The sequence below is a fragment of the Pyrus communis genome, chromosome 8 (genome assembly GCF_041283825.1).
Source record: "Pyrus communis isolate YQ-2024b chromosome 8, ASM4128382v1, whole genome shotgun sequence".
Classification (NCBI taxonomy): Eukaryota; Viridiplantae; Streptophyta; class Magnoliopsida; order Rosales; family Rosaceae; genus Pyrus; species Pyrus communis.
In genome coordinates this window covers 14,969,677-14,988,084 of record NC_142572.1, presented here as the reverse complement: position 1 = coordinate 14,988,084, position 18,408 = coordinate 14,969,677, and the positions used below count along the sequence as shown (strand labels likewise).

Genomic DNA, 18,408 nt, shown 5'->3' with positions numbered 1-18,408 from the left:
TTTGGAAACATATAATTCCGATCAGGCAAGGAAAAAAGTTGAATACTTCCAATATCATCCAAACCTTGAGCCAAAAGAAACTTAACAATTAATCAAAACTCCATAAAACTTGTAGATGCTGGTAACAAATACTTGTCCTTGGTAAAAGCTTCAAACAACTACAGAAAGTTACTTCAATTATTACGAAATACGCTGAATACGGATCATAGAATGACAGATACGGTTTATACGGATCAGTATCTACAAACTGAACCTAGAATTATGACACCGGTGGATTCTCGCGATCCTGCTGAAAGAAGGACTCGTATGTTGCAACCCTCGGCTTTGCTTCAGGCAGCTCCAGCCCTTCCATAAAACCGGAAGTCATCTCGACGAAATCTTTCATGTGTAATTGTTTCCATTCCTTCCCATTTTAAAGGGATCAAAGCAACCAAGAAAGTGAGACACAAGTGAATTAGGATTCTAACAATAAACAATGTTGGTAGAGAGCTAACTTCTAGTCTTCTACTTAACGAAAAAACTATACGCATCCATCTTATCGATACTCAAACACATAGGAGTCTTCTTCCGTTTTGTTTACTTAATTTTGTTTTTGATTCTCCTAAGAAGTAGAACAGCGAAAGGTGAAAGAGTTTACCTCAAAATTCCAATCTCCATACAAGTTTGGATCATTTTTGTTGCTCCAAACATAAGCCTGAGCTAGAAAACTCTCAGAACTATCCTGCAGAAAGAAAAATTGCCACCCTCCCATTAAATCCACAAACTTCTTGAGAAAAAAGGCGTACACCAACGTTTCTTAACAAAAGGCACCAAAGATCACACCAAGATATTTCCCAAATTTGGTGAGAGCTGACGAAAAATGGCTTGCTTCCGTCGCATAAAATGCATCAAAATTGCAAATTTTTAGAGCTTCCCAATCCTACCCAGTACACCAATTGATAGCGTATAGCCAAAGCTTAAGCCTTTCCCAAACATTGTCTTCAATATGACATTTCCACAGCATACTAATATGTAAGTAAATGGTTTTTTTTTCTTCTTCTGATTAACGCGGTATTCTAAACTAGTCTAATATGCGGAAAGACGATACAACTGGAGGTGAAAACGGTGGGTTATTAGAATTATAGAGTGCAAGTGAGTGAAGGGGAATACCATCAAGGAGACCTCAACAGAGCTCCTCTCATACTCCACATCCTCAAATTCATCTAAAATATGCAATTCAGGATCTGTTATTTCCAATAACACCTGCTTAAACAAAACTTGATTCATTATTATTCTTATTTAATAAAAAAATAATTCACAATTTACGTGATTAATTATTATGTCATCTAATAAACTTGATTACGAATTAGAACTTGCCTTGCCAGCAACTTTTTTATTCTCGACCGGAAGAATCGCCGGATAAACTCTTCCTTTGATGCTATACCTATCACTGATCATTAATAATTACCTAATCATTCACAAATTTCAATTCTTTTGCAATTTTTTAATATAATTAACAATAAAAACAGATAATTAAGTTGAGAGAGAGAGAGAGACTGACTAGCCATTGAGAATGGCAGGGGAGGATAGAGGGACACGATTTAAGAGGACTCGGCAGACATCCTCCGCCATGAGGCTGCCGTACACGAACACCTTGTGAAGGCTATGCGACTGACCACCACCGTTCGCCACCACTGAGCTCATCGCACCACCACTCATCTCTCTCTCTGCGACTCTCTCCTCTCTCTCCCTATTGGAATATCTTTTGTGTGGAATTCATTCCGAGTTGGAACCATACGACGTGTTTTTTTATTTTTTATTTTTTTTGAGTGACGACGATTTTTTATTTTTTTTGAGTGACGACTTGTAATTTGGTGGTCAATTTTTCTAGGCTGTGTCTCTACCCGATTCGCCAAAAACGACCTCTCAAATATTCATCAATTTTATTGAATTTTTACATGCCTTTCCGAATTTATACGATGAAATTATGTTTTACGCATGTTACATTCCTTGGTAAAACTTCTTTAAGATCCGAGTCCTGTAAACTCATAATGCAACAACTAAATGCTATTAACTACTTGAGCTATGAGTCGATTGAGGATAACATAACACACTAGTGTGACACTTTCACGTTTCCAATACAGGCATGTTACAGGGGATTTATACTGCGGATTCCATAGTCAATTGAAGTTGTTTCATAAAAAGAGGAGAAACAAGGTTTGTACTTTCGATGAGAATAAGGTAATGGCGGAAAGTAACACAAAGAAGACGACACAATGCATGAGCTACAATAGTTACGGTGTAAGCATTTCTAGCTCCAAGTATTTCATGTTTTTTCTTAAAATCTCTGTCCAAGTTGAACCAACATACAACTAAATCACAAAAGATGAGCAACTTTTCCAAGATGGAGCTGAACACAATATTCCTCTCCGTAAACAAGAGTCTGATCAGTTCAAAGAAACTAATAGAAAGTTGCCGGACTCGTGTCAGTTCGCAGCAACATCATCATATGTTCATTGGCTCGGGACTAGCAGTGTTCAATATGTCCAACAATGAGTTCTGAGGCTCCAACTCCTCATGCCAGAGTGGAAGTTTGTCGCCAGGATAGTAGTTTCTTGTCACTCCCTCAGAATTTATCTGCAAAACCGCACAAACGATAAGGAAAGTAAGGGACTTAGCCAATCTATGGTCTAGTATGTTGGAAACAAAAATAAAGATACGATTGCTTAGTCACAAATAAAGTTGAGGGGAAACAAGAACTTACAACTACAGTACGGACAACACCCCCACTGGCACCATCTCGTGCAATGGCGAGGGAAACAGCCTTAACCACCAATTGCTGCAATGATGCCACCAAAGAGTCGTTAACTATAAACCTCAAAGTCAAACTTTACATAACAATAGCAATCTTTTATTTGTCACAACAAATGCCTGAGTGATATCATCACCAGCTACATATTATATATGTTGGAGCACTAAAATGAAAGTTTTAGTACTGATTTCCTTTCCAAGGGTCAAAGCTTGCTTGCGATGTTGTGGCATTTAAGTTAATTATTGATGCACAATAGTGACCAGGTCAAGTGCCATGTAAACTTAGAACTTTTCATGACCAGTATGTTCTAAGTACTAAAATTTTCAAGTTCAAACATTAAGAGATACATACCTCAGCTTCGTCCTTGGTCATTCCTTCTTTCCATGCTTGATCGAAAAATCCATACAAGTAACTGGAGCCAGATCCTACAAAGCAAAATATTATGTTAAGCCAAACTCGTGGGCAAAACTATCAAACTGAACCTTTTCAGAAGGCAAAATCACATTTAAAACTTCCAAAACATGATGTGGAAGCCAATCGCAATGACGTAGGGATGACAGGAATATGATATCTGAACATAACCCTTTTTGGGGCCAGTAAATATAAGTCGTTGGTCCCTCCAGTTATAGTCATTAACCCTAAGATGAATTCTTGGCACGTACTTGAGGCACATCCAGCATTACCAATTGATTGCATACATTACTAAACCCGACTTGATATTGTCCATAAAGTAAAACTTGAAACCAAGTCATACGTTACTAAAAATCCTATTTCAACCAAACAAATCCGATGACTTTCTTTGGTATAAGCAGCAAAATTTACATCCCACAAAACATACAGAAACATCTAAAGCGCACGTCATTACCCAATCGCAAGCGGGAAACAGAAATTTGATTATGAAGTAAGAAATACTCTAGCATAGCATACCTCCAATGGCAAAGGGCAGCTCTAGCAGTGTGCCACCAAGAGGAATCCCATAAATCTTACCGCCTTCGTACTTGTCCCACCCGCCAACAATCAGACCAGTTTCCAACATATTCTACAAAGTTCAAAACATCATGGTAAAAACACAAACACCACAAAACTACAAACGAAATCTCACACCACAATACCAACAAACAAGAAACTACAACAGCAAACAAAAACCCAACCTTGTTACCATAGGACAGCAGCCTGACGAGGTTTGCACAAACTTTGACGGTCGCAGGTTGTCCAAGCTGAATTCTGTGCAAGCACAAACCCATCAGAAACAAAAATCAAAGGAGAATCGTAAAAAAGTAAAAGAACTGCAGGAAAAAAACGAAGGAAACACTGACGTGTGCTGATGAAGGAAGTAACGAACGTAATCGGAAACAACCTGGGAATCGGCAGCCTGAGAATCCCAAAAGGGTAAAACGTTGGAATAATCGGATTTTTTTAAAGAAGTTGTAGGAAATTGAACAGAAAGGAGGGAAATTTGACGAGATGGGTACCGATCCAGAGCGGCAGACGTAGACATTGTCGGTGAGCTGGGTGATTTTGTCGGAGGCGCGATTGGCCACGTATACTCCTGCAAGAATCAAAAGGCGATTTGGGTGAGTGTTGAAAGAGAAAAATCAACTTAGGGTTTTGGTGGAGGAGAGAGAGCGAGAGAATGAGGAGATTTACCGGTGCTGGTACGAGAGTCGGCGCCAAGGACGACACCTCCGTCGTAGGTGACGCCGATGATGGTGGTACCCATAGAGTGAGGGGCGTTGTGATCCATGTCGGAAGAAGCCATAACGAATCAAAGGTTGGGTTTTTCAGAGGAAATTGAATCTGCAAGGAGACGGAGCGGAGGGGTTTTTGTTAAGCTGACTTACTGCACGAGTTCTTTGGATTTTAGATATTAATGGGATTTTGGGTCTTTCGGCCCAAGAGAATGTTACATTTGGGCTTCAAAATCTTCATGGAGGCTCTCCACCTTTATTATCTCCAAGGATGTAAAATTTTTTAGGGCCCGTTTGCTAACGTTTTGTAAAACACATTTTCGTTTTGCAAATATAAAAATAGTTGAAAAATGACAGAGAGCCAATATGAGAACAAAAAATTACAGTCATTCACTCATAGCCCTGGATTGTCTATCGATAAGAAGAGACGAGTGCAAAACTAAAAGTACTTTCTGACCGCTCAACCCAGTTGGTAGACTTACATTTGGGCTTCAAAATCTTCATGGAGGCTCTCTACCTTTATTATCTCCAAGGATGTAAAAGTTTTTAGGGCTCGTTTGCTAACGTTTTGTAAAACAGTTTTTCATTTTGCAAGTATAAAAATAGTTGAAAAATGCGTTTTGTGAACCCATGATCTATTTGGATAATATATGGTTGTTTTTGGGACGAATAGATGGACTTGGAGAGAGCCCACTAAAGAATGAGATTGGGCCTACAAGCCAACCCAATGAACCCAGATGACAGAGCGCCAATACAAGAATGAAAAACAACAGTCATCAACAATCACTCATAGCCCTGGATTGTCTATCGACAAGAAGAGATGAGTGCAGAACTAAAAGTACTTTTTGACCGCTCAAGCCAGTTGGTAGACTTGACAACTTTCTAGCACAGAGTTTCGGAGACAGGTCTTTCCATGCATCAACATCTACAAGAACAGGAGTCTATGAAAGGACATAAATACTATCAGACCTCTTGGGTAAAATGCTTTTCCAACACTCTATCGATGCGCTCGTTAGTACCAACTCGAGAAATTGTGCAAGTAGTTGTGTAAATGTCACTTCCTCTCTACGTGTCTGGTGAATAATGGAGAAATAAACTACAGGTCGCATCTATGTATTTGCACCATTTAATGACACAATTCCGAAGGGATCTTGTGGCGATATCTTCTTTAGGAGTTTTTAGACCTAAGAGGCAATGGGTGCATTGCCGTGGAAAGAATGCCAGATTTTTCGGAGATGTCTGAGAATGAGAGAATTGCATCTGAATCACTCCCCCAAACTCACTGAGATTCTAGGCCTGGATAACTCGTCTCTCTCTTATGTATCATACATGCATGTATTAGTTGCTCATACAAATCTTGCTCCTCATAGTATAGGGATGGAGTGCGAGCGGAAATGGTGACTTTTTTCTTCCTGGACTTTGGTGGTTTAGGCGTGTCGAACCTAAGGAAGAAATCGATGAATATACGGTTGACTGTGTTTCCAGGTCGTATTCAAGTGAAAACAAGGAAGGCGGAAATCATAAGGCGGCAAAACCAGTTGCTGACTCGTACGATGAGAATCGATTTCACAAAATAATAATAGGAAGGACGCCGGAGGCTTCAAGCGCTGTACTGGTATCCGATGTGTTGTCAACCGGAACCCATCGGAACTGCAAATTGGCACCAGTTGGACTTCCTACTTGAATGTTGTGATGTGTGGTTACGTTTCTTGTCAGGGGTTTGGTGTTGCACTTGCGCAGATGAAGCTTGAACAACGAAAGTAAGGTCCAACTCCACATTGTTTCGATCTACAAAACGAAATGTATGTACGTACATCCTCCGATCACGTCGCGGATTGAAGATTCAGACGGGAAGGAAATTGTTGGGGAGATTGCTGGGATTGCTGAGAAGCAGAGACATAACATTGTAAAATAAACGGAAATGCGTATTTAAGCTGGGAATTGGAAATAAAAGCACCACCATCATTGTATCATTCCTTCCATTAAAGTAACTGTTACATCCCATATAGTTTGAAAGGGTAAGAAGTAAAAAATAGGGGAAAGAACAGCGGTTAGTTTATCCTCGTAATAATCCTGGAACATATTCCGAACCATGAATTTTGCCGCACTCAAACCTAAACTTTTCTAAGGCCTCTGAAAAATATGCTTAACCAAAATAAGAAACTAAGAAAAAAAAGTCCGGAATAATAAGCCAAAAGAATCTTAAACTTAAACTAGGGAGATCGATATAATGGGGTTAGCACTCTGTAGCTTCCATCTGTGTTCAGAGGTTACGAGTCCATGGCGATGGCTTCCGGGAGCGGATGGAGTTGGAGGGCCGGGATGTTGGACTTGAGCGGAAGGTTGGTTGGCCCGGCCAATTTCTTCTCCATCGGAAATCCTTTACCGGCTATTCCAAGAACCTTCCTCACCTCATTTGCTAGCTCTATCACATAGTCCTCTTCATGGCCTGTTCATGTCAGCAATTCGTTAATCAATCGTGTTTCTTGAAGAAACAAGCATCTAAACGTATTTAATGAACGAACTAGGACAAATTCGGTCATGGACCTCACGCACATAACCTTGATTCATAACATGGAATTCGAACAATGAGTTTGCTCACCTATATCGAACAAAGCCTTCTCCAACAGAAAGAGATAGTCTCTATTGTTTCCGCAGGGCCCAAAAGCAGTTGCAATTTGCCTGAAAGGAAAAAACCTCATCAGAAGCTGTAAAAACTATTTTGGAAACATTGTTACAACAATCAACATCAAACGAAGAAGAAATGAAATCTGCAATACCTTGCCATGTTCTCCAGTGGAGCAGGACCCAGATAATACTTGTTCGATTCTTTGTCTGGAGTCGACGTGAAACTGCAATATCATGAACAAGTTCGGTTAGGGATACTTTGCACGTCCACAGTATTTCCCTCTCTTACATTATAATAGTGCAATTTTACATAAGATGAATGATATGTCAAGCGAGAAATGAGAGATCGACAACCAGATGACTTACACAATAACTCCTGTCAAAAATGGCTCAGACTGGGAGAACTCCCCTTCCTGTAGTGTACACAGAAAGCACATGTTATGACAAGCAGTACAAAACAATACCTAAAATCCCAAATATAAATTAAACTGGCTAGTCCGGGCATGAAGGTGGGAGTAACATTCAAACTACTCTTACCTTGTAAAAGTCGACGAGAGCCTTTGAATCATACTCGCATTCTCTCCTTTCCAAGTACTGCAAATGAAAAGGAAATGTATAAGTATGGCTATTAGATAGCGTGTTTCATAAACCAAAACGCCAACTAAAAATGCCAATTCTATCTCAGGCCATACTTTTTCCTACTCTAGCAAGTGTAACCAACACAATTAACCGAAAATATGCCACCACGATGGCAAATTTACTTTTGAAGAAGCATACCTCCATTGTCAGTTTCTCCCTTTCCGGCCCTCCGCGTACAGAATACGCAGCACCCCACTGTTGGACGAGATCGAATGTCAGAACGAAACACTAATTGAACCAACCATACAACAAACGCTCAAAAATAATTGAATGTTCAATTAGATGGTTACTTACGCAAATAGCTCCTTCTTGGTACTCCAAAGTGCAAGTCCGAGCAGGGTGCTCAGGGGTACCTCTGTGATCTATGCAGGCTTCGGAATTGAAAAACAATATGACCACAATCAGTGACAGTCAAATGACATGTAACGGATCGAAAAGTAGAACAATATATCCAATTTCTTCCTCAACAACAGAGATTAGAGAGACATACCAAGATCAAATACACGCCGGTAGTCCTTGATGTAACCTATCACCTTCTCGTCGTACTCGAATCCGGGGTTCCACACAAGTGAACCATATCCAAAGACCCAGAATACCATGGTTGCGTTTGACCACTGCAAAAGCTACATTGGTGTAAAAATCCAAAGCTCTGATACAGCAAACCCCAATGATGCCTCACTTTATAAAATTAATAATACTAAAATTAAAAAGCTTCAAACTTTAATTTCTTTTTCAGAAAAAAGTTGACTTGATAAATGCATAAATCGTTGAAAATGCGGATAAATGCATAAATCATTGAAAATGAGCTAGAGGAATTGATTTTCTCCATATTTGGGAATTTTCCCAAAAGTGAAACATCAAGTTCGAACTTTTCCAATGTTCCCCTTTTTCCCATTTTCCCAGCAACCAAACAGAAATTGAAAATCACAGCATCAAATAGCAACGAAAAAATGAGAAAAATCACCAGCATTGTCATCCAACCAAAAAGAAATTCAAGATTTACAGAGGAATCGAGAGCTTACAACGAAGATTGAAGAAATTTTCCCGAGAAAAAAAGACGAGATGAAGTGTTTGGAGAAACTCCTGGGGCGAACTGATTCGATCGATCGAGAAAGCGAGAAGAAATCGACGGTGGTCGTTTGAAATTGCGGTGGCAGGAAAGAGAGAAACGAAAAGAGAATGGAAGCTAAACGCCGCGTTTAGGGTTTAGCTTCTGGATTTGGGGCTTTTGTTTCTCTCTCTGTCTCTCTCTCTCTCTCTCTTCGCCTTGTCTCTCTCTCTCTTCTGGGTTTCGCTCGATGAGGACGGAGGGAGACGAGAGCCCTCCGTATTTATGAAGCAGAAAACCCGCGTGAGTGTGGAGTGCGTGATTTGCCACGTGAGCTAGAGTTGTCGTTGATGTTTGTGGTATCGATTTTGTATCATGTGCATCCATCACATCATCTCATCCATGCAACTACTGTTTTTTTTTTTCTTCTTTGTTATTTATTTATTTACTTATACTGTTGTTTTTTTAGTCAAACATTTTTTGGAAGAAACACTAGATATGTGTTTCCTGCAGGAAGCACTTAAAATGCTTTTGAAATCACTAAAAACGCTTTCTGAGAAAATGTTTTTGGGTTCCAAAAGAATTTGAAGTGATTGCTCCAAGAAGCACCAGTTATGTGTTTCTTCTAAAAAGAACTTGATTCATTTGCGTTTTTACTAAGGATTGGTTCCAAAAATATTTTCATATGCTTTCAGTAATTTTAAAAACATTTACAAACAAGCATAAGGTTATTTGTTATGGCAATAAATAATGATTTTACGCATTCTTCTAGCCTCGTACACATTTTTTTATTTTTAGACACTAAATTAAATAAATTAAGATATATCAACATATAAGATTAAATAAAAAATATGTGAAAGGTAAAAAAAGAATACGCGAGTAGCAAACAGCTTTGTAAAATAAAAATCTAATTAAAATAATAGGGTAAGGTGAAAAAAAAAAACAAGTGACTAAAAGGGTTAGGACAAAGTCCAAGTTTCTAAATGTCAATATTTTAATTCAAGGTTGGAATCAAACATGTTGACTGATTAAAAAGTCCATAATGGCTATAGAAGGTCCATAATGGGTAACTAAGGATGGTTTGAAAGGGTATAATTCTCTAAGAAAAAAAAGGTTGCTCTCTTTATTTTTTTTATTGAAATGGTTGTGACCTCTTTCAATAATTTTCTATTCATTTCACAACTTATATTTAGGTAACAAAAGTCCAAAGTTAACCTCAAAAGAAAGTTCAAAATTAGTCATGCAAATGCCTAGTTCATTGTTATTATTAAAAATATTAAGCTATCTTTATGGGATGAATACTTTAAACTCATTTTTATATATGTAAATGGAAAATCAGTCGTGTAAATTTTGCTACCACAACATCATATGAAATTACAAGAATCTTTTGTAGTCCATTCATTATCTTATCTTTATATCTTCCAACTTGCATGTATTAAGCATATCACCAGTGATCATCCTGAGCCGGGATCAAACTCTCCAAATTTTGCTACCACAGCATATAAAATTATAAAAATCTTTTGCAATCCATTCGCTATCTTATTTTATCTTCTATATCTTTATATTCACATTTTTTGAAATAAAAATAAAAGATTACCAAATCAGTATGTTTTCTTTTCCAATTATTATACTTAAAAACACAATTTCTTTTTATTTTTGTATCTCGAAATAAACAAATCATTAATTACACTTTTTATTGCCAAAAATTAGGTAATTGTTCAAAATTTGCATCCATATTCCATACCATACATGTCCGTCTCATCCAACCACGTCGTATGTCCACATACATAACCATGACGTTTGTCCACATAACTAACCATGATTTATTGCCACAGTTTGGTGCAACGTAAAACCGAAAAGCAACTAGTCAGGTTCATTGAACCTGGACAGCTTTACACAGCTGTTATCGTTTTCCGCGTCTTGGAATTACGGTGGAATTACGGCTTTAATTGCCGGTCCAATTACCCGGGAAATCGTGTCACACAAGTCATCAACTAGACAAAACAACTTATTTGGTTCAATGAACCTGGACGCTAATTCGGCGCCTAAAGAGAACCCTACAGCTCTATCGAGATGGTGGGGTTAGGCAAGGAAGGGGATTCCCGAATCCGAGGTACAGTGGGGATTCTGATTCCTTTGTCACTTGGACGTCGGACCTTCCGTTGCGTCAATATTCCAAATTGAGTTTGCTGCTTTTCTTGTGTAGGATTCCAACCAGGAACGGTGAGACGATCAGATGTGGTGTGATGATTGAAGTGCCTGCTGAGCCAACGATCTTTGAGAGGCTTCCGTTCAAGGGAAGAAAATGTTTCGAAGGTTTCTATCTGTCTATCTACTGTGTATTTATCTTTTGATTTATCTTAATTTGATTATTGTCTGATAAATAAAGTATCAGAATTTGACTGTAACTTTTGAAATTAACGTTTGATAAATAAAGTATTAAGATTTGACTGTAAATTTTGATATTGACGTCGAACATATAGAGAAATTTTTAGTTGTGACGGGAACATGAATTGTACACCACATGTTTTTATGCAAATGGTGGAAAATTTTAATTTTTAAGTTATTAACTTTTTAACACACATAACCCACCATTTCTATAAGAACATGTGGTGTATCATCTCGTGTGACGGTCACATTAAAAAATCTCTTAAAGATATGGGGTGATAGATCGTTGTACTCATTCATATTTGTGACTTGCTGTTGAGTAATAGTTGGAACTATTGAGTTTTGCATGAAAAATGCGGGTGAATCTGTGATTGCGCGCAAGCATACTTTGCATGTCAGACTCATGAGTTGTGCATGCATATAAAGTGGACGTATATGAGTTTTTGAATGCACGAGTATTTATCGAGTCTTGTTGCTAATGAAGAATAAACAAGTAGTGCATGTTCTTTTTGTCTTGGTAGTAGTTTGGGCGCGATTGGCTTGCTTGTACTCAACAATACACACACACGCACACGCACACGCACACGTACTTGTCAGTCTACAAATTGGGATAAATGTAATTTTAAATTTGTGTATGTTTTTCAAGTCATTGTATAATGTAAGTCTAAAGAATACGGTTAAATATTAGGGGGTTCTCCATTTTAATCCTTGATAAAGATTGAAATTCAATTAAAATCTTATGTTAGATTATATATTCATTAAGATTTAATGCCTTTTTTTGTTTCCATAATGCCCATATCAAATATTTGGCTTAATTTTGCCCCATATAGTTTGGGATTGATTATTGTTTGACTTTCTCAATTGATTAACATACCTCATCTAGACGTCCAAAAAACTATTAGTGATACGTTGCAAGAATTAAACAAATACCTAATTTAAATTATTCATTATCATCATCCAAAGCATAGAGGAAATAAAAATACCCAAATCATATATTATACATAATCAAATGCACTAAAATCATGTCCTAATGTGCTTAAATCATAGTACATAGTCGAATGCACATAAATCATAGTACCAAGTCAAATGCACCTAAACTATGGTACCTACTACAATGCACTCACTAGTAGAAAAAGCAGCTTGAGCAAAGAAAAAAAATTTCGTCGCCCAAGTGGCACTTGCGCGATGAAAAAATAAATTCATCGTGCAAAAATGGTAGGATAGAAAAAAAAAACTTTCTAAAACGAAAACATTCATCGCATAAGAATACTTCGAGTGACGAACAAGTGTGGTTGTCGCGCAAGAAAAAACGGGAAATTTTTTTTTGCTGCCAAGTGTTTACACGATGAAAATTTTCAGCGCAAAGTTTCACTGAAACAGTCAGATACCCTTCAACCGCTCCCATTTATAATGCATTTTGCGTGACAAACCACTTCGTCGTGCAAAGTGTTATGGGTTCTATATAAACACTTTAAGAGCCCTAGTTTTCAAAGGTTTTGTTTCAAGGGCAATGGCCGATTCAGTTCCTGATTCAACGAAAAGTTGCGTGGAAGAAGGCTCTCGTGAAGGGAAAGGTAAAAAAGAAATTTACTGTTGAATTAGTTGTTTTAATATTTGATATGGATGAAATTATTTATTACTTACAAAATTTTGTGGTAGAAAAAGATATAAGGAAAGGTGTGTTGCAAATAGAGATGTACCATCGTAAGCGAGTGCCCTACTTTGAAGACAAAAGTAAGGTTGATGCGTACACTGAACTTAGGTTTCATATTAGGGGTTTGGTGTGGAGCCAATGTTTTGCTGAGTTTGAGTCTTAGAAAATGGTGCCTGAGGAGTTGAAGAAGTCCATGGTGGGGGAGTTATCAGTAAGTTTGTATTAAAAAATATATAATTATTTTTGTTAAAAAGTAGTATTTTTTAAATTACTAATTTATTGTTATTGACATTAATATATGTTTATTGGGATGTTGATGAAACCGATGAGAAGCATCAAAAGTATATGGACGACCTATTCAAGATGCATTTCTGGTAGTGGAAGTTCGATGTGTTGTGGGATGCGGAGCGTGGGGGAGTTCTTGATGCCCCGGAGGAGGAGGATTGAAGTTTATTTGGTTTTTTTTTTTTTTTTTTTTTTAATGAAATAAGGTTTATTTGGACGTTATATTTGACTTTAATTAATAAATTTATGTTATATAGATGACTATTAATATTTACATTAGTTATAATATTTATTTGGGATAATAAATTAGTTTTATTAATTATTTTGGTAATGTTTAATTAGGTTTGAGTTTTTTATTTAGATTAAAATAAAAATTTACATTAGTTAAAAAGAAAATAGAAAAAATGATTTTATTTTTTATTTTTAAATATGCATGTTGCACAACCAACAGAGTATTTGTCATGCAACTTGTTTACATTAATAAATTATAATGTAAATGAAAAAAATAAAAAAATATGTAGACTTGCACGACGAACACCATATTCGTCACACAAAATCATTAGTGCAAAAGTAATCTTTATAATCTCGATTCAGCTGCAGAGGCAGAAACTGTTGTAAAATTGCAGAATCCACCTCTACACCTTTTCCCCATTCGTTTTTCTTCAATCTGGCATCTGTCACTTCCATTTTCTCTCAATTTCATCATCTAATACTCCTTCCATCTTCTTCTCTAGGTTGATCGAGCTATCTCGGTGTGTCTGGTAAGTGTTTTTATTTTGTTAGGGTAAAAATATTAATGTAAATTCATATTAACGCCATGAAATTCGTTGTCTATAGGGATATTGTGTGTGATTAGCGATTGGTGGAGAACGATTTTAAAGGTATTTTCTTCATTTTATTTTTAAAAAATATAAAATTAATTAAATTATGTTGAAATTATGTTGTGAAATTATATTTATATTATGTTGTTAAATTTGTACATGACATACAAATATGTGTTGTGATGTATGGAGTTAATTGTAATTAACTTCGTACTTGTTTTTTTTTAGTAAAACTTAGTTTCCCCGTTCAAGGATTAGTTGGATTTCGCGCATGGATGCGAAAGCATGACTACGGTCCAATTGATTCTTGAATTGTCCCATTATTTGGACAGTTTAGGAATGCACAGTTATGGCGCGTAGTTTATGGTTGAAGGATTAGGTTTTGGTTGTGGGAATTTTGGTGTCATCTCTGTATGTTCTTCGGGTGATACATAGGAATTTCATATCTACATCATCCATTTGAAGAACTGTATCAAGATGCTACCGAAATTCCTCCACGTCGAAATCTAATCTGATGTAGCCGTAAATTACGTGACATAACTTTGCATTCCTGAATAGGATAGGGCCTTTACCAGAGGGATAAGGTGACAATATCATTTGTATGAAGTTGTTGTGATTGTTGTACTGTTATTGTGGTTGCAGGAATTATGGACAGAACGTGGATACAAAACCTGAATAGATGCACGAACGAATACTTGGATGGAATCGAGGATTTTATTGACTTTGCACGTGCACACAACCCAAGTGCAACTAGAATCCAATGTCCATGTAGGAGGTGTAACAACACGTTAAGGGACACAATTGAAAATATTCGATTTGTTTTAGTAAGGAATGGAATGGTAGAGACCTATAATACTTGGAACTATCACGGGGAACAATTAGACAATGCTTCGTCTTCAAACGCCACAAGAGTGGGCAATGTTGAACTTAATGTGGATCCTAATGAACAAGTCATGGATATTATAAATGATGCTTTTCCATTTGCATCAACAGATACTAATCAGGAAGGGGAAGATGACGTGCATACACCAATGGACAGTGCAGAGTTCAAATAATATGAACAATTATTAAAAATGCCAACCAAGAGTTATACCCAGGGTGCAAGAGCTTTTCAATTCTCATGGTCATTGTGGAACTAATGCATGAAAAAAATTAAGTATCGTATGTCGAATCAGTGTTTCGATTACTTTTGGGAGGTTTTCAAGAGAATGCTTCCAAAGGACAATTCTTTGCCGAAAGACTATAGACATGCGCAAAAGGTGTTGAATGGTCTCGGATTGGGTTATGAAAAATTCATGCTTGTAAAACAATTGCATTTTATTCTATAAAAAGAATAAAGCATTGGATAAATGCCCTATATGCAATGAGTCGATGTTCAAAATGACATCTCAGAATAGAACGACTAAGATCCCATAAAAAGTCATGTGTTACCTGCCTTTGAAACCTAGGTTGCAGTGATTGTATATGTCGACACATACTACCGTAGACATTAGATGGCATAAGGAAAAAACGGGTAGACGACGATGTGATTAGTTATCATGTAGATGAGGAGGCATGGAAAGAGTTCGATCGAACGTTCCCCAAGTTTGCTGCTGATCCTTGTAATGTTAGATTGGGACTTGCCATTGACAGATTCAATTCGTTCGGGGTTCTAAACCAACACCACAGCACTTGGCCGATTTTCGTATTTCCATATAATTTGCCACCTTGGAAATGCATGAAAAAATAATACATGATGATGACTCTTTTGATAACTGATGATCCTGGTAGGTCTCGATGTTTACTTAAGGTCGTTGGTTGATGAGCTAAAGGATTTATAGACAAACGGTGTGCGCACATACGATCAGTGTACTGGGAAGATGTTCACTTTGCGAGCAGCAGTTATGTGGATTGTGAATAATTTTCCCGCATATGCAATGGTTTCTGGGTGGAGCACTAGGGGTTATATGGCATGCCCTGTATACAAGGATGATTTAACATCTGGTTGACACGCCGGAAAAATTTATTACCTTGGTCATTGGAGATGGTTGCCATGAGACCAGGAGTGGAGGGAAAATGATAAAGAGTTCGATGGGAAAATAGAGTCTCGCCTCAGACCTAGAGAATGGTCTGGTGATCAGATTTTGGAACAGCTTAACAGTTTGGATTTTGCTTCATTCGGGAAAATAGTGATTAGGACCAGACCTTCTACACATATGAAATGGACGCACAAGTCTATGTTTTTTGAGCTCCCGTATTAGTCGAAACTAAAATTGAGACACAACCACGACGTTATGCATGTTGAGAAAAATGTATTTGACAAATTGGTGGGCACCATTCTAGATATCGAGGGCAAGACAAAGGACACGATCAAAGCTCGTCTTGATTTGGAACGAATGGGAATGAATAGGGATAGTGATAAAGCCATAAGGGATCTTGCATTTTTTTTCCATGAAATCGAATGACAAAAAAGAGTTTTTAAACTTTCTATTGTCTGTAAAGTTTCCCGATAGGTATGCTATTATTCATTACAATATCCAAGGTTTGGGAAATGTTATAACTTTAGGGGGGGTTCTGCTGAAATTTTGGTATAATTTGTAGTGTTTGTTTAACTTTGTTTAATATTTTTTTCAGTAAAAAAAAAAATACTCGGGGACCTTATCGCCAGTTGAAGACAGTGAAGGTCACCCGGGTGACCAACGGACGTATCACAATTGGCATCGGGCTGCACCAACGGCAGAGCAGTATAGCGCATTGGCCCACGACATTGGTCACGTCGTTCATACATATTGCCCTATGGGATGGAAGTCTTGGAAGGCAATGCTAGATGAGGTGAGGACGAAGGTGTGCAATTATTTGTCGGTAAGTATCCTGACTTTTTATTACTTCTTTCCTTTAAAGTTTATATATTTATATTAATTAATGTATGTAATTAATTTGTTACATTGCAAATGAACTACAATTTCGACGACATCAACGACAATATGTTGGCGTACGTCAAAAAGCTTTTCGCTGAACAATACAGGCAGTGGAAAGGCGACCTGCACCAATATTTTTAGACATTTCCGTAGGTCGCTCTTGAGGAGAGTTACCCGAAGGAGTTTGAGGACCGGGAAGAAAATTGGGTGTGGCTCTGCAGTCATTTTCAAGAGCCCAACTGTGGTATGTTTTTTTTTTTTTTTTTTTTTTTTTTTTAATTAGGTCTAAAAGTATTATATGTTTCTTATTAATGTTTATCGATTTTTTTTATATTTCATTTAAATTACAACTAATACGTTCATTTTGTGTATAACAGAAGAAGGCGAGAGCCAACAAGATCAATCGGGAGAAGAAGACTATTTTTCACCATTCGGGTTTGAAGCCCTTCTCATATAGGATGGAGGCACAGCGGCAAGTAATAGTAAAGATTTTCATATTCAATTTTTAATATGTTAGTAATATTAATTTTTTTTTTTGTACTAACATTTTTCTTCTCTTGTTTTATTCAGGGGGGTTCAAAATTCTCGAAGATCAATGTCTTTGCAGACGTTTATGTTCGACCTGGGGATGAGTTGGTCGAGTCCCTTCATGTAAGTATTCTTCAATTGTAATTACTATCTTACACATTCAAGTATCATGATTATTATTTCAATGTTATTATTAATATTTCATGCTATATTACACATGTGACGATGATGGAGAAGAGGCGATTGGTTCGTCAGGAGTTCGCCTCCCAGCTTTCTCGTAAGACTTCGATCGAGTCCGTGGATCCCCCCAAGGATGCAGGGTTTCAGATCCTTATAGACATCTTAGATCAGACTTTTAGGAGGAGGCAAATGAGGTATTGTAGGGGGATGGGGAATGCCTGATGGTGGGAACCTAGAGCCTCTTCATCCTCGCAGTCAAAGGGCGATGTGACAACTTTGACAGCAGAGGTAGCCGGCCTTAGGACCGAGCTCGCCTCGTATAAAAGCTAGATGTCACTGATTGTAAAAACCCTTAATGAGTCAGGCATTCGTCTCTTTGATATTTGTACCCCGTCAATGTTCGAGCCCCTCCAATCCGAGCATGCCCAAAACTCTACCCCTTCGACCTCTAAGCTTGTCCTCAACCTTGAGGCCTTCTTGCCCCAAGCTTTCTAGCCACCTGCGGATGATGACCTCGTAAATTATTCCACCTTATTTTCTTAGTTTTTTTACTCCCTTACTTTTTAAACTTTTTCCTTGTACATACATTTTATTTTTATTTTAAATAAATTATGTTTCTCTTCATTACATTTTTTAATAGCAATTTAATTTTATTATTTTATTACAAAATTAAAACCATAAAGAAAAAATAAATTAAATTTTTTATTTTTTTTTGCACGACGAATACCTTTGTCTTGCATAATTTTTTGCGACTAATTCGTTTTCGTCGTGCAAGAATAACATGTCATCGCGCAAAGTTTTTAGAGACGAAGATTAGTCATCCCATATATGTATCCTGGCATTTTGTGCGACAAATATATT

At 37.3% G+C, this 18,408-nt stretch overlaps 3 protein-coding genes and 1 long non-coding RNA gene across 5 annotated transcripts; 1 reads left to right on the top strand and 3 right to left on the bottom strand.

The window, feature by feature from the left end:
• Positions 1-81: 81 nt before the first annotated feature.
• LOC137718818 (AIG2-like protein D) lies at positions 82-1,773 on the bottom strand. Its single transcript, XM_068458356.2, has 5 exons — positions 1,541-1,773; positions 1,357-1,429; positions 1,150-1,242; positions 638-721; positions 82-403 (listed from the first exon to the last, which is right to left on the bottom strand). The coding sequence occupies exons 1-5, from the start codon at positions 1,696-1,698 to the stop codon at positions 260-262; spliced, it is 552 nt and encodes a 183-aa protein (XP_068314457.2). The 5' UTR covers positions 1,699-1,773; the 3' UTR covers positions 82-259.
• A 487-nt stretch (positions 1,774-2,260) lies between these two features.
• Positions 2,261-4,636, bottom strand: LOC137717422 (proteasome subunit beta type-6). Its single transcript, XM_068456788.2, has 8 exons — positions 4,439-4,636; positions 4,264-4,340; positions 4,108-4,163; positions 3,943-4,015; positions 3,719-3,830; positions 3,143-3,216; positions 2,744-2,818; positions 2,261-2,616 (listed from the first exon to the last, which is right to left on the bottom strand). Exons 1-8 carry the CDS (start codon positions 4,548-4,550, stop codon positions 2,485-2,487), a joined length of 711 nt encoding a protein of 236 aa, XP_068312889.1. The 5' UTR covers positions 4,551-4,636; the 3' UTR covers positions 2,261-2,484.
• A 1,784-nt stretch (positions 4,637-6,420) lies between these two features.
• Positions 6,421-9,166, bottom strand: LOC137717424 (gamma-glutamylcyclotransferase 2-1). Of its 2 annotated transcripts, none has more exons than XM_068456789.2 (9): positions 8,769-9,166; positions 8,237-8,360; positions 8,041-8,117; positions 7,885-7,941; positions 7,645-7,701; positions 7,474-7,520; positions 7,260-7,331; positions 7,082-7,161; positions 6,421-6,928 (listed from the first exon to the last, which is right to left on the bottom strand). In XM_068456789.2, exons 2-9 carry the CDS (start codon positions 8,343-8,345, stop codon positions 6,750-6,752), a joined length of 678 nt encoding a protein of 225 aa, XP_068312890.2. In that variant the 5' UTR covers positions 8,346-8,360; positions 8,769-9,166; the 3' UTR covers positions 6,421-6,749. The 2 variants fall into 2 exon arrangements, with proteins under 2 accessions (XP_068312890.2, XP_068312891.2); XM_068456790.2 differs by having other exon boundaries at positions 8,237-8,369; positions 8,769-9,133.
• Positions 9,167-10,771: 1,605 nt separating this feature from the next.
• Positions 10,772-11,251, top strand: LOC148695162 (uncharacterized). The gene is made up of 2 exons (XR_015964978.1): positions 10,772-10,907; positions 11,001-11,251. It is a non-coding gene; the product is annotated as an uncharacterized LOC148695162 (long non-coding RNA).
• Positions 11,252-18,408: the final 7,157 nt, after the last annotated feature.

Excerpts from the sequence above, each read along its gene's own strand:
- LOC137718818 (XM_068458356.2), bottom strand. The coding sequence starts at position 1,698 with ATGAGTGGTGGTGCGATGAGCTCAGTGGTGGCGAACGGTGGTGGTCAG. Across the intron at positions 1,430-1,540 it reads CCTGCCATTCTCAATGGCTA|TGATAGGTATAGCATCAAAG; the intron begins GTCAGTCTCTCT and ends ATTAATGATCAG. Across the intron at positions 404-637 it reads ATGGAGATTGGAATTTTGAG|GAATGGAAACAATTACACAT; the intron begins GTAAACTCTTTC and ends TAAAATGGGAAG.
- LOC137717424 (XM_068456789.2), bottom strand. The coding sequence starts at position 8,345 with ATGGTATTCTGGGTCTTTGGATATGGTTCACTTGTGTGGAACCCCGGA. Across the intron at positions 7,702-7,884 it reads GGGAGAAACTGACAATGGAG|TACTTGGAAAGGAGAGAATG; the intron begins GTATGCTTCTTC and ends TTTCATTTGCAG. Across the intron at positions 6,929-7,081 it reads GAAGGCTTTGTTCGATATAG|GCCATGAAGAGGACTATGTG; the intron begins GTGAGCAAACTC and ends TGACATGAACAG.
- LOC137717422 (XM_068456788.2), bottom strand. The coding sequence starts at position 4,550 with ATGGCTTCTTCCGACATGGATCACAACGCCCCTCACTCTATGGGTACC. Across the intron at positions 3,831-3,942 it reads TGCTGTCCTATGGTAACAAG|AATATGTTGGAAACTGGTCT; the intron begins GTTGGGTTTTTG and ends TGAACTTTGTAG. Across the intron at positions 2,617-2,743 it reads GTGTTGTCCGTACTGTAGTT|ATAAATTCTGAGGGAGTGAC; the intron begins GTAAGTTCTTGT and ends GCGGTTTTGCAG.